The 23,832-nt window shown below is 27.6% G+C and overlaps 1 protein-coding gene across 4 annotated transcripts in view; it reads left to right on the forward strand.

The window, feature by feature from the left end:
- Window positions 1-23,345, forward strand: part of LOC105199758 (probable serine/threonine-protein kinase DDB_G0282963) — a 61,715-nt gene extending 38,370 nt beyond the window's left edge. For all 4 annotated transcript variants that reach the window (XM_026139144.2, XM_039457679.1, XM_026139146.2 and 1 more), the window contains 4 exons: window positions 12,517-12,653; window positions 18,520-19,014; window positions 21,726-21,980; window positions 22,232-23,345. In XM_026139144.2, the coding sequence (XP_025994929.1) occupies window positions 12,517-12,653; window positions 18,520-19,014; window positions 21,726-21,980; window positions 22,232-22,438 (1,094 nt within the window). In that variant the 3' untranslated portion in view covers window positions 22,439-23,345. The remainder of the gene's footprint in view (window positions 1-12,516; window positions 12,654-18,519; window positions 19,015-21,725; window positions 21,981-22,231) is intronic.
- The last annotated feature ends 487 nt before the right edge of the window (window positions 23,346-23,832 follow it).

The raw sequence follows: 23,832 nt of genomic DNA on the forward strand, positions 1-23,832 counted from the left end.
AGATTTTTCACCAAAGTTCTATTGTAGTAGAATAATTTTTCTAATAAATTCTTTTGAAAATAAAATCAAGTGGAAGATGTTTTGATTTACTATATGATGAAAACTATGATGAAAACTTTTTAAACTTCCAATATTTAGAACTATATAAACATAATAGATGTAACTATATCTACATAAAAGGTAGAATATTATATTTCAGAATCACTATAATTCATAGTTTGTACGAAAACTACTATAAATTACAGTGAATTATGCTAATTGCAACCATTCTCTTCTCTCAGTGCACAACTATTATACATTTTATCTATCAAGTATTTCATGTACATAATGCAGTAAAAACCAATCTTAATTTTTCAAAATTGGTCAATAATTTTCAGGTTGCAATTAGTGCATAAGTCATAAAATACACGTTATTAAAACGTCGTTGTCACCAGAAATTTGGGTGTTAGTTACGTGTTAGCGACGTGGCAATCACGTTTCGAACAGTTGAGACGTTGCTGAAACATAACATGCGACGAGTTAGCACGTCACAATGATGTGCTTGTTTCGTTTGGTGCAAGCAGGGTAGTGTATTCATCCATTCTGTTTGTTGCACTGAAAAGTTGAAATTAAAGTATCAGCACTAAGTAAGGCCCGTTTTTACATTTACTGCTTAAGAAACGCGCGTTTCGAGTATGTGCTTAAAAGACGCGACATAGGAAATAAGTAAATAGGAGCTGGTAAATTAAAACCGGCAGCGCCTATTCAGTATAACAAAAACGTGTGATAAAATGAGTGCTTTTATAAACATTTTCATAAAAATTCGCTAAATGGCTTTATAAACGTTTTTATAAAAATTTGCTAAATGGTTTTATTAAGTATATATTATAACTTTTATGATTTATTATAACTTATTATAATATAATAAAAAATAAGATTGCCGTAAGAGTTATTTGTGTAATTATTGTGGAACAAATTTATATACATATATACATGTATATATATATATATATATATATACAATAAATATATATATATATATTTTTTTTTAAACGCAGTTTTTTAACATGTGCCACCCTTTCAGACAATAATGTAACATCAACGGAAAAATATTATTAACAAACCGCAAACGTTTTGATCCTCGATTTAGGTCCTCTTCAGTGCGAAAATATTCTTATAGTCCAACTCTGCATTATATAGGTACAGGATTTTCCTGTTGTCTAGCTCGCTCATTCGCTTCACAATTATAAGTCATTTAATGTAAAAAATTGAGCTATCGCATCTTTACCGTCAATAATTAAGTATTTGATGTGAAAAAAGCAAAGTGGAAGGAAAAAAGCGAACTGTATACGATGTGATAAGTCTCCATGCTTTTACAAGAGTAAAAGACAGTGTTTAAAGATATAATAAATACGTTCCTCAATAATTAAGCAAGAGACTTTTACGGTAATCTTATATGTATTTTATTTAATTTAGTTAATTACTCTCAGCTTCTCTTTTTAATTTTACTATAATATTATTTACCTTTATAACATTATATAGTAAATAACAGATACAAATATGAATATGAATGTATTGATTTTTTGGAATAAGTATACTTTTTTTAGTAACTTTTGAAACTCATTAAATAAGGTCACTTATGTGGCCTTTGTTATGGTCATTGTTAGAGACTCTTTAATAAGAGTCGCAACACGAGTCGACTTTTGTAGGCTTAGTAGTAATAAATCGATTTCCAAGACAGAGAGGAAAATATATTAGACAGAGAAGAAAATATATTGTATTTCTCTATTTAATATACACATCTCTGTCTATATTCACATCTCTCAATCAAATATTTTACATCAATCAAAAGTGTCCCCTTGTGTCGCGACTCTTATTAGAGGGTCTCTAGTTATTACTATTTGTTTGTTATGTGTGAAGCTTGCACTAAAGAATAATGATTTTCAATGCTGCTAACTTTTAATGTGTTAAAATTATCCAAAAATTTAGAAATTTCCGAAGATTAAAAGATTGATTAAATTATAAATAATTAAAGATAATTAAAGGTAAAAATAAATTAATTGTTTAACAGTAGAGTAAAGCTTAAGAAATTTCATTTTTGTGATTGATAATCACTTTAAAAGTGATTAAAATGATAATATTTGATTATTTTGTCATTTATAATTTATTTTTAATTCAAGCTTTATTATATTCATAAGCATATAATAAAGACCAACATTGAAATTTTAAACAATTTTTGTTTACAAATATTTTTTACAGAAAATATTTTATTTCTGTGAGTAATTGAAATAAAGATTTTACTCTCATTTAGTTTATTTCAATATCTTTATAAATTAAATTTGTTAAAAAATAAAATAAGTCAAATAGGACTTATTTTTCATGCAAATAATGTTTTTAAAAATATTTTCAAAGCATATGAAAACATTTTTAAAAATGTTAAAAATAATAGATTAAGTTCCTTTTATTTTATTAATAAAACTTTTATTTTAATTTTTAACATTTTGAAAATGTTACTTCAACATTTGAAAAAAATATTTGTTTTTAATTTTAAAACATTTTATTATTTTCTTTATTTTTTAATGCTAGACTAGGATACAAAAATATCCCATTCTTTGCGTAAAATTATATGTCCGTTAAAAAGTTCAACAATAGATTAATCTTCTAATAAAGAAGAGAATAATTTTTAGTTAAATTCAATTAACCGGAATGTTAATTCATAAAAAAAGGTTTAAATAAAAAAACTATCATAAAAATGCAAAAATAATTGAATTCTTATATAAATTAGGTATTTCTTTTTAATTAATCAATTTTAAAATTTCCAAGTTTTAAAGAAGATATATTGTAGAGGAGAAGAAGGTAATATGGCACCCATTTTCATTTTATTAAATAACTTTGTTTATAATTAATATTTTCTATTGTAACTTGAACGATTACACTTGTCAGAATGTTGTTTGACAGATTCTAGACTCAAAACAAAGAATAATAATGAGAAGAAGAATGGAAGGTTCCATATGAAACGTTAAAAAGCGACCCTCACTTTAGGCTAAAGCTTAACTTCTGAAATGTCAGATGGCGCTCTAATAGCGCGCGCACGCGCGCGCAGACAGCTGCTACCATGCAAATGCACACACGCAAGCGCATAATTAAAAGATGATTTTTACCAAGATACAACGTAACACAATGAATTTAAATAAAGATAAATTTAAATAAAGATATATTTTAAAACAACATAGTTATACATTATATTTAACTGCAATGAACATAATTGTCACAACATTATTATACAAATGTATATTATAAAATTTCAATGAAAACCTATACATGCACATACAATTAATATAAAATAATTATAATTATCATTAAAATAAAAAATTAATAACATTAATAAGAATTAATAACATCATAACGGATGATCGAAACACAAATTTACAATAATGCATTAAAATAAAGAATTAATAACATTAATAAAAATTAATAACATTATAACGGATGATCAAAACACAAATTTACGAAAATGCAGAATCAAAACCTTAATAGAATTTAATGACAACTGACGGTTAATATAATAAACAAAATGAAAATAAAACATGCGCTTTCATCAAAAACTTTCATGAAAAATTTTATCACTACTCATGCATGATATGTCTAAGCTTCTGAATTTTTTAATTTTTAATTTTGCTGGATTTATTTTTGAATGAACGAACAGCCCAAAAATTCCTAATTTTTAAAAATAATTTGAGAAATAATTTGCTTGATTCATCTGAACACAATTTGATTTGTACGTTATATTTATTTTGTACAATAAAAAGCAAATCTTTTGTTAAACTTCTACTTTTCAAAAATTTGTTATATGAACTATTATGTATAGCCTCAAGTAACTGAATAACATCAAACACTTTTTGTATTACAAATTTTAATCTTTCATTATTTTTGAAATTATCACACTGCTTAAAGACGGTAAATAACTGATGGTTGCCAATAAACAATTTATTATTATTAAAAATAATTTTTTGACATTCGGCGCATTTGCGAATTTTTAAAAATTTCTTGCCAAAGTACCCTGCAATATAATAAATACTGTTTCTATCGATATCTGTTTTCGAATGTATAACTAATATATCGGGTAAATCTTTTAGTTCTTTAATTTGATCTTCTAAATGTTTTTTAGTATCTAAATGTTTCTTAACTGGCTCGATTAACTTTTTCTTATTAAACTTGGTCAATTTCGTTAATGTGAATGTATTGTCGTCTTCACAATTACTACTCTCTGATAATTTTGAAATTGTAGTGATGTATGTGTGTCGCAAGTCATTTTGAAATTGATATGGATTAGGATTTTTTACATTTCCATGTTGTTGTCGAACAGTGGCAAAAAAATTTTTGATCGGATCCTGATTCAAATGTCTTGTGAGTAGTTTTTCAACGCCATGATTACCACGCAAGTCTTTGGACAAATCTAAAATACTACTAATACTTATGACCCAGCCTTTTAAACATACTGGTTTACTAGATCCAATAAATTTACTATTTTGTAAATTATGTTTCATATTTAATAAAATTTTTTCATGAAGTGAGTCTTTACTCATAACGTATCTTTTATTTAAATTTAATTTTGTCTTTTTTAAGACGATTGCTGTTAAGATTATCAAATAAATTAACCATATCTTTAACAAATTTTGATGTATGTTCTGATTCAGGCCCAACAATTTCAAAATGTTCTGTAATAAGAAGTGCTACATTCATAGTATCACTAAACACTTGTGCAGCATATTTAACTCTCATAGCTTTAAAATTGCTAACATTTATGTGCTGCGGTGTTATCTTTGGTAATATTCGTACAGTGAGTGGATTTTGAGCTAACAAACAGATAAAATATGTTTCCAATTTATAATTTGACCTTTGCACATAAAATCATATTTTATTAGGTTATTTCTAAGAGATTTTAAAAGATGAGGTACATCATAAATAAAATAAATTTTAGTTCCCCGAAATTCAAAATAAGTTTTTTTTTCACCAATTAAAAATTTTTTAGCTAAAGTTCTATTACTAGGTCCCTGATTGCAAACTAATGATTTTACTATTACACCTATGTTATATAAACTTGTTATACATTGCATTATAATTGTATCTATATTTAAACTGATATCGGAATTACCAAGAAACCAAAACCCAATCACATGTTTCTAATTTGAAATAATGTCTCGTACCATGCACACAAATGCAGAATTTGCTGGTATATTTTTTTGTATTTCTCCATTATCCATAACTCCAATAACTTTATCTTTACTAGCATCGTAAAACAATTCTTCTTTTAAACTAATTTCATCAAAGATGAGAGAACAGATCTGTTCGTGCTCATTTTGAACTATTGTAAAATAATCTTTTATTGACTGTAGAACTAAATGATTAATTCCTGTATCAACCTGCATCATAGATTGCCAAGTTCTCAAGGTTCTCGGTGTTGGTAAACTTAAAATATTTCTCAATGCATTGTAACCTTTTAAGGAACTGTAATACTAAGTTAAACAAATCTGTTTCATAGAGTCATTATATTGTCTACTATATTTAGATTTTAAAGCATGCCTTAATTGAAATGAAAATAAGGCATGTGACTCTTTTGACATAAATGGTTTTGATTCTGCAATTAACGCATTAATTTTTCGATCAACCAATGTTTGACTACCAAAACTACAAATACATTTTTTTTTACGTATCAATTTACATTTTAATATATTATTTACTCTTTTATAATGTTCTAGTTGCTTTTTACATTTTAGTGTTACGCTGCTAGATTTTCTACTCTTTAACGTCATTGTTGGCATTGCACGGTTATTCATACCAAATTTTCTAAAAGATAAGTTTGTTGGAAAAAAGAATTACGATTAGGATTAGGAGTAGGATTAGGATTAGGTACAGACTAAGTATAGATAAGTGACAATAATTTGAATATGGAAAAACCAATAAAAATTTTTTATTAAATCACTATTTTTTATTAAATTAATGTGCAATAAGCAACGTGTATAAATGGGATTAACTTGTCACCCAACCCTCTTAGAACAACATTTGTAAAAGTACATGTAAAAGTATAATTGACCCTTCATAAAATATTGATAATTGTTTTGCTCAATTATTTTCAAAATAGTATTTCGGTAAAATTATAACAATATGACGAATCATTTCAGTGATATATTTGCACAATTAAATTTGGAAAGGAATTGTTCAATAATTAAGAAAAATATTTTTAGCTGCGTTATATGTAAAACATTTACATATATAATTAATTAATCCAAATAAATATTTACAAAAATGCACAATTATTTCTAAATTTTAATGTAGAAATATTGCTGTATGAAATGTTACACATTTAGCATTGTAATATTTTAAATAAAGAATTAAACAGTTTTTGAAATAATTGTAAAATATTTATATCTCAAATTTAGATTTATCTAATTTTTAGCAAATATTATTTAGAAAATTTCTTTCGACAAAACTGCTTTGTATTAATATTATTGTATAATATTCGCTCTATCGGGGAAGAATTAAATATATAACTTACTATTGGAAATATTACAACTTGTTGATTCAGTGATAAAATCTTGACAGACATTACCTGATTGTGCTTTCTCAACATCAGTGTACTCACTAGCTTTCCTCTTAATGCTAGAGTGCAGATCCGTCATATTATTTTCTGAAAATAAACGATTAATTAAAATAATTTATGAAAACTAATGAACTTCTTGAATATTTTTGTAACTGCCTGGTAAACAATTTTTTATATATAATTATATATAATAGTTATATATAATTTACATGTTATATATAATTGTTATACATATATAATTTAAATGTATATCAAATATGTCTATATATATTGAAATATATATAATATATAATTATATACAATTATGCATGATTTTTATATATAATTATATCTCACATAGCACGTAATATTGCAGTAATATCACAGTAATATTACAATATCTCAGAAATATTACTTATCACTTGAAAAAGTGGGATACAATTATATGTAATCGTACATAATTAAATATAATATATATGATTTTCATATAAAATTTTATAAAATTGCATATAATTTTATATAATTTTATATGCAAATCATGCATAATTATATATAATTATATTTATTTTAATGTATGTAAAGATGTTTTGATACATAATTACGTATAACTATATAATTATATAATTAACTATATATAATCATATATAAAAAATTTTTTACCGATTGAATTTCTTAATATTCCACTAGTTTGCAAATTTATATTATGAGACAGAAGATTATAAATGTTGAAAGTTATATACCTGCTATATTTATGGCTGAATAATTATAATGTGCAAGATTTACATTACATTGGGAAGATAATAAATCTATAGAGTTCTAATAATAGATTATATTTTTTGTAATTTCCAGTAAGTCCTTAATTATGTCATATTATCATACTTATTTGGCATATTTAATGATGGAATTGAATTTGGCCACAGCAATATTCGTGGATTAACTGATTTAAAATCTTTTTCTGAGAAGTGGTTGCTACACACTCTGTAGTTTTTTTTATATATAATTTATCTTCTAATAAATCTAAGCGACTTGCTAACTGCACCCATTTTCTAGATCTTTAAAATGTTGAAAATGTAATAAAGATATATTAGTTATACATATTATAGCTATTACACTTTAAAAAAAAAATTAATGTTAATTAATTTATAACTTACGTAGAAGGATCTTTTGGCAAACTTAGAAATGATAAATTTGAATTATTGAATTTATTAGAGTGACAGTTTTTTACAATGCAATATGCACCACTCATTTTTTTTTTATATTTGCAATATATTGCAAAACGATGATCTACAAAAATTCATCGAACAAGATACATTTGAATATGTATACAAACTCAATGAGCCCCATAGTTGTCCACGCAACATAAGGACGTCCCTTGGACGTCCATGGGCGTCGCGGTCCGACATGTCTTAACATCCAGTGACATACCAATTGTGTCTTGTAGACGTCTAGTCCTTCGGAAGTACAATAAACCGCCTTCGGACGCCAAATGGACGTCATTAGGACGTCTCGGCAGGACATAAAAATGACTTTTATGGACGTTGTTTGGACATTATTTTATATTGCGCGATTAGGGCTTCATTTAGTAAAAAATGATATTTGTTAGTAAAAATAGTATTAACCCTGCCAAAAATGTGCGATTAAAACAGATTAAAAAAAAAAGTAATCCGAATCGATCGGGATTTCTGCACCAAAAATACAGTGTTAAAACGGATTAAAAATAAAATCGAAACCCAGATAGGTTTATTAAAACAGAATACATTAATGTAAAACGTAATAAATGTTTAATTTACAAAAAAATATTTCTTGTATCCTTTTCGTTAAAAAAGATTTAAAAAAGATTAAATTTGAATTAAACATTTAATTTTTGTACAAGGTTAAATAACAATACAAATTGTTATTTACATGTAAAAATTATAAAAATATATGTGGAACAGCGTTCCACACATGTCACATTTGAAAAGAATGAGAGCGAGTATTCGTCTCGAGGTTACAACAAGCAGGTCCTAAAAGTCTCACTGAAGTTACGAGCTGGGGAGTCGGCCGCGGTGGCGCCTAGATATAACGCCTGTGGCCGCATTCGACTCACGAGAAGATCTTCCGCGGCGTAGCCGCCTAGCGGTGATGCCAGCATTCACTTATTAAATTTATTTTAATCCGAAATTACAGGATTTCATAAATTTTAATTAATTTAAATTTAATGTATTCATGTATTTAATTCACAGAATCATGTAAACAGATATGATTTTGTAAATCAAATATATATACCTTGCTGCTAGATGTATAATTACATTCTTTATATTTTAAGTTTTTTCCAAAATGTTTTTTCCGAGAAAAATTTTACTCGATATAATATACGTTGTTATTTATTTATATTTTGAGTAGAATTTTTTTCGCAAATAAAATGGCCATTACATAGCATATTAAATTAATCAATATAGTATTATACATATGTATTAAATATAACATAATTTAAATATTATATATAATAAAATATTAAATATTAACGAATAATATATTTTATTAAAAAATTATATACTGTATATTAAAGCTTATCATATTATTAAAATTTATAGTTTATGTTTATGTATTGTTAAATATATTTTTTGTTAAATATTTTTTAACACAAAAAATTATCTTTATAATTTTATAATTTATGAAATCCTTGTGTTATAATGATAATGATGATAATAATAAAAATACTCAACTTCGTTGACATATATATATATATATATATAGCGGATCTTTTTGGAACTTACCACCGATATTTTCTGAACATTTAATGGACGTTTTTAGAACATCTTCAAAATGTTTTATTTAATATAAAGAACAACGCTCGCAATTTTCAAATGTATATTTATTATGTATGTTGGAAACATGTTTAATATACATAATATGTTAAATATTACAAATTTGTCCTGCGGACGTCTTACAAACGTCATACTGCAACTATGATAAACCAGGATGTTCTTCGGACGTTTTTGGAATGTCCTATGGACGTACGAGATACTGGGACATTACAAGGACTTTGTGAACATGTATCGGACGTTCGGGGACGTCCATGTGTTGTGTGGGTGGTTAGCAACCATGTTCTGTGTTAGCAATTCTCACCTCTTACGTTTCATATCTAAGATGGCCGATCAAATAGTTAACATCTAAAATGTTAGATGACGCGCAGTTAAACGGGTCGTAAACTTTCCATTCTTCTTCTCATTATTCTTTGACTCAAAGCAGAGAGGAACCTGAGAGGTGCCATGCCGGCTTTTTTCTTATAACGTTAAAATTTCCGGCTCACTAACAACGCACGTCCATTTAGGTTGAAATATAAGCTAAAATTACATCCATTTTGCGACATTGTCGATAAAAATGGTTCAAGTCTGTGCTAAAATCATGTAGTGAAGGTATCTCTACTACGGAATTTTAGCGTTATAAGAAAAAGGCCGGCATGGCACCTCTCAGGTTCCTCTCTGCTCAAAGTAATGAAATATTTATTATTTAGGATGTGATTTATAAAAATCTAATGCACTGCATAATCGCTGAAAGAAAAAAAGTGGTTGTAATATAGCTATCCATAAAAATAATTAAAAAAAAATTGGTTTAGTTTAAGAGGATGCTAAAGTAACCGAAGAACTTCTTTGATATCGGCTCTACAGATTATTGTTCGAGGAAGACCAGGCTATCGCTCTTTGTCTAACGCATAGATCTGTCTTTTCGATTATTTCGCCATCTGCGAAAAGACTTATCAACTACAGTTGGGCTCTGTTTATTTGCGCTAAGCAAAATTTGTACACGTACAGCTGTTTATTAAACTTTCTTGTTAAGTTTTTGACTTGAATGACACATAGTCAGTATTGTTTGTAAAAGTTTTCTAAAGTCCGGACTGGTCTCATTTCATACATACGAGCTACAGAATGTCAGTAAATGACAAAAGTTAACCTCGGTTGACAGATCCACAAGCTGAAAATAAATAAATTTTTAACTTTTTGTACTACTTTTTCGTAAAATTTACTAGCCCGGTCTTTATTTTGATGCATACTTTTATTCTGCAAAAGGATTTTGTGATCTGTAGAGTCAATTAAAAAATTAATGAACTGTAACGTGTTGGTAATTTCCGTCAGTATAGCATCCTCTTAAAAGAAACACAGTACCTTGTTACAAAATTACATATTTTTAATTTTCCATTGTTTAGAATTTTCTTGATTTAGAATTTTCCTGCGTTCAGAAGCTTTAGAAATACCATTAGAAGTTTCATTAAAAATATTATTTTATTCTTGTTTAACATTAAACAACAAACATAAAATAATGTCTATAATGTTTCCAAACACCGCTCTTTAGAATGACAATCGATTTATCGAAGAAATATTTTGATATAAAAATTTCGCTTAAAAATTCATATTAACAAATTTCCATGTTATTGTTTTAACTTTGTATAACTCGAAATGTATACGACCAAATAAAAAGTTAAATAATAAAAAAAAACACTTGAGTGTATGTACCTTCGTATGATAATACACTCAAGTTTAAGAATAATGAGGAAGTGTATGTAATTAAAGGTTAAAGTGTATCTTGAAAAAGTTTAGAAGTGTTCAAAAGTAAAAATGCCTTATAACAATTGTCAGTCATTATGTATTGGTATATTAGCACCACTGAAAACGACGGGTTACTAAACGAATAATTTCATAAGCAATTGTTAGAATGCGTCACTTAATAACGGAAAAAATAGGGGTAGCCATATTGTCAAGAGTAACCATAATAACCTCTTCTCCTACTATGAAAAAAATAGTCATTGTTGTGATCTCTTAAAAAAGTAATTATTTGGCTACATAAATGTCGATTATTATTAAAAATTAAAGAAACAATTATAAATTTCTTTACATCTCACTAAGTATGCTTTTAATTAAAATATTCCACAGATGATCTATTATATTGTTTTTTGCATACAAAAATATTATCTTTAAAATAATATAACTATTCCATTAATTTTATCCTTTCGACAATTGAAATTTCAAATCGCAAATTATAGCATAAATCAATTTATAAGGCTTGAAAATTTTTAATTATTCTAGTAATTCTTTTTAGTAATTCTATGTGAAATATGCTACTTTTAACAGAGTAAAATTGATTTACACAAAACACTGATATTAATGCTAAACTATTATAATAGCAAATTCGATTGGACGCATTAGTACGCATTAAAATCGCCATACACTAATCAACGAAAGATAGGTATTTAAGGGAGGAAATATATTTAAAAGGCTAGAAAAGAGGCAATTTTCAAGAATTTGTTAAATTAAAACTATTTAATCGATTATTTCAAAATTTGTTATATTTGTTACTCTAACTTTTTAGTATATAAATAATTTTTTTGTTATAAAATATGAAAATTGTAGCGTTGCAAACAAGAGAGGTAATGATGTGAGTTGTCAATCGGCGTACAACCTAGCTCCTGTTGTATTGATAGACAGAAAAATTTTTTTTAATTTAAACATTCAAATTTTGAATTTTTTTTGTAAGAATTAAACCACAGTTTAAAATTCGTGAATTCGTGTATTCGTACTCTATTTTACGGTTCCAGGGTTAATATCAAATAAATGTTTTTAAAACATTTATTTGATGTTAAAGAACATATTTTTTTCAAGTGTTGAAATAAACATTTTTCAAACATTAAAAATTATTATTTTATTAAAATAAAACATTTTTTTAAATACAATAAAAGGACTTAAAACATTATTTTTAACGTTTTTAAAAATGTTTGTCAAATGTTTTAAAAAATATTTTTAAGAACATTGTTTGCTGCTTGATTCGACTCAAGTACCTGTTCCAATTTTCTGTCCAGCAAATTGCATTGAATTAAATCGGAAAAAAACATATGCTTACATTCTAACAAAAAGATAAGTGTTTAATTTTATTTTTGTTTTACTATAAAAATAAGCGAGTTATTAATTATTATTTATCTCTAGCTCCTTCACAATCGTCGTCGGACACTCAACGGAATTCCGATTCTTCAGATCATTTTTCGAGTGGTCGGATAACACCTCCGGCGACAAATTTGCCCAGATTCAAGAAATATACCGTAACGGATTTTAATTTTCTTAAAGTAAGTATAAATATATCGAAAGTATTGTCAACATTTTTTTAATTAATAAAACGCGTTTAAATTATTTTAGACAAAATCTATATATGCTATTTGAATGCAAACGTTTACTTTATTAATTTGTAATATATCTCTTGTGTGTTTATATAACTTTTTGTTTGCTGCAATGCGCGTCATGTACGTCTGTTCAGTCAGTTCCAAAAACCAACCGACTATTCCTAGACTACATTACGTACGTTATGCATATAATTATGTACGCCTACGTATGCGTACGTATATCTCACAAAGAAGTGGATTAAAGCAACTTGGCATTCTAGTTGTCATTATGTTTCAAATATTGAGATCTACTTTTCATAAAATCAATAAATGTGCGAGACAATAAAATTTGGCATTAGCTTTCTAGATAATACACATATTTTAAAGACGTTTTAAAGATATCTTTAAAATATCTTGTGTTTTGATTTTACATATGGTAATGTCTCATAAACACAGATATCCAAAAGACGTTCTCAGAATGTCCTTTGAATAAAGTGTGTTGTATAGGACATAGAGCTCTATTCGATATACATTAAAATAAGGTGTTTTACGGATATTGTTTTAATCAGACTATCGTTGAAAGAAAACATCTAATTCTAGTGGTGTGTAAGAGAAAGGCGAAGAAAAAAAATGGGATAAAGAAAGAGTGAGATTGAGAAAGATGAGACAAAAGAAAGAAGTAGGGAAAGAAAGAAAGAAAACGGTAAAAGAAGAGAGAGAGAGAGAGAGAGAGAGAGAGAGAGAGAGACAGCTTTATGCGTTATAATTCTTCACCACTATATCAATCTAAAAAAAATAATGGTTGTTGTGTTGTTATGTGTCGAATTTTGGACTATCTCCAAAGAAATTATTATAATACGTTGTGAAGATTTCATGCATTGCGCGTATAAAAACTCTTTTGTCGATGAAAGCAACATTTATTTTTGTTAATTTCTGAAAAATTTATTTTCTCAGTGAATTCACGTAATGTAAATTTTTGTGATTAATTATATATTAATGATTTATCTTTGAACAATCATTTAATACCTATAAACATTTGAAGTAATTGATATCAATTATCACATTATCTTTATTAATGAATATAAATTCCGAGAGATTTACAGTTCATTTTACCTAGGTCAACTTGGCTTAGAGTTGGATCAAAATTAATCGGAATCACGTGTATTTACATCACGTGAATTGGTTGACTCACGCGGTGTTTTCTACGAAAATCTTCCAGTAAACGAAGTGCCAATGTCCAATTTCCAAGCTTGCAATCGGCAAGCGAATAAAACCGTGAATGTACTTCATCTCGCTTTTGTGGAGAAACGGTTGTGCATTATCAGGAATTTATTTGCATGTGAGGATACTTGAAACAGAATTTGTACGGAATAGCTATGTAAATATAGATTACCAGAATTAGCACATGCGCAACACATTATTTTTAACGTCCAGATGCGCGTGACGAGACTTAAGCCGCTCGGTTTAAAGTTGGAGCATCTATCTAAATTCAATTATACATTATTTTAAATCTAATCGAGTAACATAATAGTGACGTAGCTTTAAAATTTCTATTTTATTGTAATTACTCTGAATTATGACATCAAAAATAAAAACAATTATGTTAAAATAATGTCTTTTTACATGTGACGACACTTTTCACAATATAACAAAATTTACAATATTGACAAAAATATCTTTTGCTAATAAATTGATAAATAGTTAATTAAATTTTTATGAATTATAAATAAAACTTAGTTTTGTTGAAAATGTATGATACACGTTCATTAAATTGTTTTTAATCCTAGAACGACATTAGATGTGGCAGACTAGACTTTTTTTGAAGACTGACATTTCTATAATTTTAATAGTTGATTAATTTATATGATAGATTAGGATCCTTTTTTCTTTGCAAAAAATAATATTATTCAATGAATAATCTTTAAATAATAATCATTGAATATTTATACTGAATATGTACCCAAATGTTTTTAAGAGATTTGTTTTTGAAAGATATTACCATAGCATGTTCTTTTCCGTTAATTTCAAAATTGTTAATTTAGAAACGTATTACTGTTTTTGGATTTGTTTTTGGATTATACACAAAAGAAATTGGCTGATCTCCACAAACGCCAGATTGTTATTCCTTATAGAATAGAATTTGAATGTTAAATAGTGCATGTGAATGAACCGACCAAAAAATGAAATAATGCTCTTTTACGTTCTAAAAATTGTCTGGAAAGCTATTCCAGTAGATATACTATTTAAACTAATAAAAAAGATACTAAAAGTTTGTGCTGCTGTGATAAAAACCAGAGGAGGATACATCGATGAAAATAAACTGTGACTGTGCCAAAGTTTAAAAATTAGGTTACTAGCAAATATTTATTTTTGTTACATGTTTTTCTTAGAGAAAAATTGAACTTATGTTCAAATATAGTTTTTACGTAATTTTCTAAATTCTCTTCGCAAATTTTCTTACTATATTTTCATGTCATTTTTATGAATTTTATACAGGTGTGTTCAAACTTTTGATAGGTACTGTAAACTAAAATGTATCATTTATCAAATGATACAGCAATTTTTATAGTGCCATTTCAAATTTTGTAATTAATTTTTTTGTAAAATAAGCAAAAATGAGTATCTGATAAAATAAACCCAAAATCAATGGATAGTAATGATTCATTTTTCTTTTCTTTTTCTTTTACATCTGCAAAATATTTACACAAATTACCATAGCAAAAAAGTCACCGTGAGGTAGCAATGATGTGTGACAATTAATTATGGCACAACATCACAGCGAAGTTATGGTGAAATGCGAAATACTCGCTTTGTCACAGATATGATATCGCTATGACATTATAATAGAAGAGAAGGCAATATTACGGCTATTATAAATAATCATGACAATATCTTATTTTTCTTAGTATTTGCGTTATTAAATAACGAGTCCTAACAATTGAATTTTAACTTATAGAATTGTTTAATAGCCTGTCATTTTATAATGATGCTAAATATGACAATATGCTTACAATAGTTATAAGGTAATTGTCATAAAGCATTTATACTTTTGAACATTTTAAAACTTTTTGACGGTATATTTTAACTTTTAATTACACCTACTTCCCTCTCTCATTGTTTTTAAACTTGAGCATATTATCACGCGAATATATCAAGTATTTTTCTTGTTGTTTAATTTTTTATTTGACTGTACACATTTTAAATTATACAAAATTATTCAATAGCATTTAATATAAATGCCTAGTGTGCTAGTAAGATTGGCTATTTTCATATCGAAATATAACATATTTTCAAGATTGATAGTTACTCTAGAAGGAATATCATAATCAACAGTTAATGTTTTTACAAGTTTTTTTAAAAACATTTGTAAAAACGTTCAAAATAATGAATTAAGTATCTTTTTCTCATAAAAAAAAATATTTATTTTAACGTTAAGAAGAAATGTTTTTATACATATTACTAAAAGTTTTTTAAAGATTTAAAGAAAATGTTCATTAAAGAAACGTTAAAGAAACATTTTTTTAACTTAATAAGCAAAACAATATTTTTTAAAAAACGTTTTAGAAACATTTTTCACAATAAGAAAATTTGATAAATGTGCATAATAGGGGAGCAGCCTCTGACAATCTTGACTTTGAAACATGTTATCAAGTAAAGGGTCCTGGACAACTTTTCCTTATAAATCAATCGGTGCTCTCGTACAGTTTTCGAGATATACTTAGTGAAAGAAAAACCAGTTTTTCTTAATTATTTCAAAAAAATATTTATTTTACAAAAAAAAGCGCCACTCTGTGTCGAAAATGTGAAAGGGAGAGTTTCTGAAGGGCGACGACAACGACGACGAGCAAGGCGTATCTTATTGTTACTTTTTGTTTAAAAAATATAATTCAAAAACACAAGTGATATATCAGTATTGACGTCATACCATTATCTTAATATAAAAATGTAGAGATTTAGACTTTGCATTGCGATGTCTCCGCTGGTAGGGCACGGAGAGAAAAAATAAAAACACTTTAATTATGCAATTTTCCCCAAGCTATCGATTGAGACTACTCAGAACTTGATCAGTTTAGCCGTTACTGAGATCTAATAATCTCGTTATACTTGAACTTGCTCACTCGCGTAAAAAAGGCTCGATCTTTTCTCGCTTCGTTCATTCAAAAAAAAAAAAAGGGGGGGGGGGCACGGGACACGAGCGCGCCTCGTGATACTTTTTCGTTGAGTTATTGCTATTTGAAAATATTAAAAAATTGTAATAAAATTTGATGGCCCTTTTTTGCGGATGAGTGTACTTACTATTATTTCAACTGTGCAGTTTAAAAGAGAAATTGTAGAAATTTTATTTTTATTTTTGAAGAATTTATTTTTAATAGATTTTATATAGAAGAAAACCATGAATGTATAATGTATGAATTTTTATTTCTAAATATCTAACATTAGTAACATCATGATACATACATGTGATATGGAATTTGTATAATTGTAATATCATATTTCATATTATGGTGATGTCACAGTAGTATTGCGAATGTGATAAAAGTTGCATCTCACAGCAACATGGCTGTGATATAAACTTGACATCACAAAATAAGGTAACAGTGATATTATGATTATCTTCTGATGATCTTACAGCGACATGACAATTTACCTGTGATCTTGTGAGCCCGTTGTGATATCATTGATGTTTTTGGGGGTATTGGCATCTTCAGATATTATTTAAGATATTATTTAAGACTTGAAATAAGAATCAACTACGAATACCAACCAAAGACACTCCGTGTATGCGGTGAGCTCTGTAGTAAACGTATATGGAAGGCGATTCAAATTATACGTTAACTTGTCTTTATTAATAAATATTCAATAGTTTTGATTAAACTCTGAAATTTTCCGACAATTCTCGATTATAGCCAAACAATATGCGGTAATGCGAAAAATGGAAACACATTGATCTCAACGCAAGTGTAGCATATCGGAGCTTGCTGAGGACCGACTTATACCTAATTTTTGATTAGTCATCGTAATATTTGCTACAGTTTACCGCACATATGGAGTCTATAGTCTAACTTCCTTTTCAAAGTACTCTCCTCTCTTCTGTAAAGCAGGATTTTGATAATAGTGCCCTTTTTTATGTTAGTTTATAGTTCAATTTCTCAGCTCATTTTTATTTATATTACAAAAACATTTATTACTGCAAAATATGAAACAGTATTATAAAACTGCTATACTATCTGATAGAAGAACTTTCTAATTTGAATTTTTGTTTCTAAAGATTTAAAGATTAGTTTTTGTTTAAAAAATATAATTCAAAAACATAAAGTGATATATCAGTATTGACGCTATTATTTTTTATTTTTCTAATTATAACGATTTAATCTACTCAAAAAAGTAAAGAAAACTAATTAGCTGAATATTTGTAAATAAAAAAGCTATTTTTTAAAATATTTTAAGTAAAACGTGTCACTTTTTTATTTCAACTTTTTATTATTTATATTTATTTTTTCAAACATCCCTGTTACTTTATTTCCGAAAAAAATAACTTTTTATTTTTAAATACATAGTCTAATAGCGTTTGCCATATGGGACAACTATTTAATTAGAACCTAAAATAGAGCATCGCTAAAATAGTAACGTCATTAACCTGGCTCGGGTTGAATTCAAATTCACTGTAGTCGCTATAATAATTTTGATTGAAGCCCAACTTTCAAAAATTTAATGCAAGAAAATATCTAGAACTCAAGTTATTGGAGTATCAGATTATTTTGTCAATTACATCTTTGTCAAAAATTTGTGCGATAAATTGGACCGTTACTTTAATTCTGTTTCTATTCTATAGGTTTTGGGTAAAGGCAGTTTCGGCAAAGTGTTGCTGGCAGAATTACGCGGCACAGAATGCGTATACGCGGTGAAGTGTTTGAAGAAAGACGTTGTTCTTGAAGACGACGATGTCGAATGCACATTAATCGAGAGGAAGGTTCTTACGCTAGCGACAAGGCATCCGTATCTTTGTCACCTGTTTTGCACCTTTCAGACTGACTCACATCTCTTCTTCGTTATGGAATACCTCAATGGGGGTGATCTAATGTTCCACATACAGAAATCCGGTCGATTCCCCGAAACGCGCGCGCGTTTTTATGCTGCAGAAATCTGGTCCGGATTGAACTTTCTACACAAGAAAGGTATTGTTTACCGGGACCTCAAGCTCGACAATGTGCTACTTGACTTCGAAGGTCACATTAGAATTGCAGACTTCGGCATGTGTAAACTTCAAATTTTTTTGGACAGAACAGCCGATACGTTTTGCGGTACGCCAGATTACATGGCACCAGAGGTATGTTATCATTTATTATTAAGGAAAAGGAAAGAGTTGGGATAGAGGGGGAAGAGGGTTATGGAATACTACGCTATCTTCTCTAGCCTGCACTATACTTTGCTGTTTGGTAATCAAAACTAATTCTTTACAGTCTGTTTAGACGTTATAACATAGTAACTAATTGTTAATGTTTGCTGTGTGTCGTAGAAACGGAAATTTAATTACAGAAATTGTAGAATGTATGTATTCTTTATGTTTTAATTTTTAGCAATATAAGTTATGTATTTTTTACGTTTTAATTTTTATAAATATTAGATTGATGGAAAAGTGCTCTTGCCAACTTCTTGAAATTTTTTTTACAAAAAAAAACCAGTAAAATATAAATTAATCGAAATAATTTTTTTTCTTATCTTTCTGGCTCATATCACATTGAAAAAGGGAATCATCTTTTGAGGCAATTCATTAATCGACTAATTTTTGTATATTATTCGTAACATTTAAGACACAAACGTAGCGTTTACCACACAAACTATGCCACATCGATCTGAATAAATGACAATTAAAAGGGGTAATGTCTGGTGAGTAAGTTGAATGTGAAAGAATTTCCTATTCCAACAATGCTTTCATGGCTTCCTTAGCAACATGTGGCTTAGTATTATCATGCAGCAGGTTGACCTTGCGACATTTGCTGGCTATTTGCGGGCGTTTTTTTAATTGATTCTCTATGCAGTTATCTTACAATTAGTTACTAGTGGTCTCTCGCAATGGCTTGTTCCGATGATAACTCATAAAAAAGAAGGCTTTGCTGCCCTTACGGAAATGAACTATTGGAAAACCAATAATCACCATTGAAGAACTATTAGTAAAACTATTCGATTATTTATTGTAGTTTTTTTGCGGATTATTGGAACAAACTATTAGTTCAATAATAAAACTATTAGATGTAACTATTAAAGAATTATTTGAGCCCAATAATCAATACACGATTACAAAGTGACTATTGATTATTAATAATCACTTTTGTATTGATGTAGTGATTATTGGACGTATTAAATAAAGTAAAAATAAAAATTTGTTTTAAATCAAAAAAGAATTTTTTTCTCTGTCAAACTAGAATTTTATTCCCAATTTTTTAAATTGTAAAAATGCTAGCTTCGCAGATGTTTTTTACAAATATACTTTTTCGGAAATTTCCAAGCGGTCAGCTATCCAAATCAAATATTGACCATATCAAATATTGCTTAACTTCTGCGACTTTTGCGAACTGATCTCTATAGCGATGATCTGTGAACACTTAACACATGTATTTCACTTATACATCTTGATTAATATATGTTATCGAAACGGTGAAACATATATAATTAAACTATTTTATTTATCTAAACATATATAAAATTATAGTTTTTTACAAATTGTTTTTTACAAATTTTTTACAAATAAATAGCTGCTGGAATAATTTTTCTAATATTTATTTAAATAAGAACACAACTAGAATAAAATCTGTATGGTACAATAATTAAATTAAATATGAAAAAAATTTCAGTTTATTTTAAATCTCTATTCCAAATAACTATGTAAAATAAGTTAAAACTTAAACGTTTTTTAAATAGAATTTATAATAAATATTAAAATAAATAAACAGTTTCAATGTTAAAAATATATTAAAGAACATTAAATAAATATTAAATAAATTTATTAATGAAGACTAAGTATTGAATAAAATATTAAGTAAAGGTTATACACATGTTGACTAAAATCATTTTCTCAAATAAATAATGAAACATAAATACTTAAGCAATATTAAATAAACGTTTGAAAAAATTGTTGTAAATTGTATGAAATTATGTAATATTATTGTAGAAACTTTTAGTAGTGCTGCCTGTAGTGCGTGCCTGTTTTGTCTAGTAATATAAAAATTGATATTTTTTATCATTTAATAAAGCAACAATAACATTTTGCTAATTTTTTTTAATAATATTTTTATTATATATTATAAATGACAATAAGTTTGTAACTAATGTTAAATAAATTTAAATAATAGGTGTGTTTTTACTTTCTACAAAGGACTAATTCTTCCCATTATTTTTGGAATGTAACAAAAAATGATGTTTTGGCCTTAAATGATTACCAAATAATTTTACTAGTAACTCTAAATAGTCATTTATTAACAATTTTAAGACAATACAAGTCCTGTCACAGATGATTAAACTATACAAACTGTTATATTAATAATAATTTTTAATGTTAATAAAATTTTCCAATATTCATCATTGTCATGTTCGTCATTGTCATCGCCAACACTGCATTCTACAATAATTATTCCAAACTTCATATCTCGGGGCTTGTGCAATAAATGATTTATTAATGAATCATATACATGCGGACATCCGCGATTCTACCTATAACCATTACTGAGCCAACAGTAACAGTTATAGAATCACACATGATTCAATAATAAAACTTATCAGTAATTATATAGTTTTTTAGACAATATTGTTTACATCCTTAGTCTTAGATATTATTGTGTTTTTCAGTAAACATTACTTCTTTTTTTAGTAAGCATCTGATGTGTATTAAGACTAAAAGTTTAGAGTGAACGAAAACAAAAACTATTACTGTTATTCGATTCTCACTGTAGTTATTTCTAAAAAACGAAATAGTATTCCGTAACCCCTTGCTTTCTCTTAATTATTTAGTTGATGGAACCATTTCATGATTCACATTTGCAGATAATAAAAGGACTGAAATATAATCAAGCGGTAGACTGGTGGTCGTATGGGGTTCTGCTGTACGAGATGTTAACTGGTCAATCGCCGTTCTCTGGATGCGACGAAGACGAGCTGTTCTGGAGCATTTGTAACGAACGACCGTTTATACCACGGTATCTGAGTCAAGAGGCTACCGATATACTCATCTCCGTATTGGAGAAAGACTCTGGGAAAAGGTTACCCGCTCACGAAATCGCTGTGCACGCTTTTTTTCAGGTATAATTGGATATCATAATTTGATACGTAACAATAATATAAAATATTGATATTGCAACAAATTTGTATATATTTTTACGTATCATTGCATTAAAATTTTAAAAAGATTGGAAATATTGCATTGTCGTGTATTAAAATTTAATACGAGTGATAATCATAATATGATACATAACAAATCTATGCGCATCCTTGGATGACAAAAATGTATTGTACATGTAGTTTGTTAATCAAATGATATTCCAATTTCGCAGCATTTGCCCTGGGATCGATTGGAAAGGAGACAATTGGAACCTCCATTCAAGCCTGCGCTAGATCACACTCTGGATACGAAGTACTTTGATACGGCATTCACAACTGAACGTCCGAGGCTCACGCCAGTACCCGAGCAAATCTTGACCTCGATGGATCAGGGTGTTTTCCGTGGATTCTCCTACACAAATCCGAACGCGACAGATTGATTATGACAGCTAAATAGAATATGTATTAACGGAACGATATCTGTCATCTCTATTTTTTCATGGCATGCGATAACAGGACAATAGGATACATTAAAATTCTTATTGGCTTGCATAAAAATAAATTTCTATTTTTAGAGAATAGCGTGGAATATTGTACAACGTTAACATAATATGCATAAATCGTTAAAAAAATATATTCATGTGAATGATGTAAACTGCGAAGAAGAAATCAAGACACGTAATGTCTTTTTTCTCACAATATAAAATATAAATTTTAAATGAATAATATGTATCTTAGGCACTATCGATATAGTAATATATATTTATATAGCAATGTATATGAATATATCAATATACATAAGTAGATAGATAAAAGTTAAAAGACAAAGCGATTACTCATAAATTATACTTTTTTTATACATATACAATACGATTTATTCTATCAAATTAAAAAAAAATAAATATTTGTTATTCTATAAAATATATTTTTTATGATATGGGTTATATGTATATACAGGTATGCATTCATAAAATGCATTAAACAATTCATGAGTAATTGCTTTACTTTTCAACTTTTTAAAATATGTAAATACGATTGGAAAATTAAGTAATGACACGCAAATTGCATATGATTCGCGTTTAACGTAAAGTTTCTATTATTAATGTTCCTTGAATTATAATTATCCGTGCGCACAGACTATAACCGATAAGTGGGAAAGTACATTGATTTTTATATTGTAGAGAAATAGAATAATAGATTGATGAATAATCAAAATATGCAATTGACAATGTTTATTTAATTTAGTTAATTACTTTCATAGTTGCGGCAGAATTATGTATGTTCTAGTTTTTTCAAAAATGAATGATTTGTAATTATTACAAAAATATTATTAAATGTTAAACTTAGTTTTTGCTGTTTTTTTCTGTTCAAAAAAACGATTTTGTTTCAATAATATAAATTAATACATCAATTTAAATATTTTCGATCGTTTTCTATTACTTTTTACCTTTTTTTATCGTTCTGTTAAAAGTTAGATTCTGCGATGCTAGAACGAGCTGTTTTTCAAAGTAAGCCATTCATGTACCTATTTTCAGATTTTTTCATAATTGAAGAAGTGTGTTGAGCGCGTGTTGTATCGATGGGAAAAGCTGGAAATCCGATAAGGCCAAGTTTGGAGAATAGGTTGTGTGGAAAGAACTTCCTATTCAAACACCAACAGTGCTTTTTCATGGTTCTTGCAACATATTGTTATACTCGACGAGATGAGCACACAAAACACTCGCGAAGGAAGGAACAAACGCACGACACGAAATGACTAGACACTCTTTTATAAAAAAGAACACTAACTTTAATTCAATAACTTTGTACAATTAAATCGTGGCGGAATTATTCG

Source organism: Solenopsis invicta, chromosome 14, assembly GCF_016802725.1.
Source record: "Solenopsis invicta isolate M01_SB chromosome 14, UNIL_Sinv_3.0, whole genome shotgun sequence".
Classification (NCBI taxonomy): Eukaryota; Metazoa; Arthropoda; class Insecta; order Hymenoptera; family Formicidae; genus Solenopsis; species Solenopsis invicta.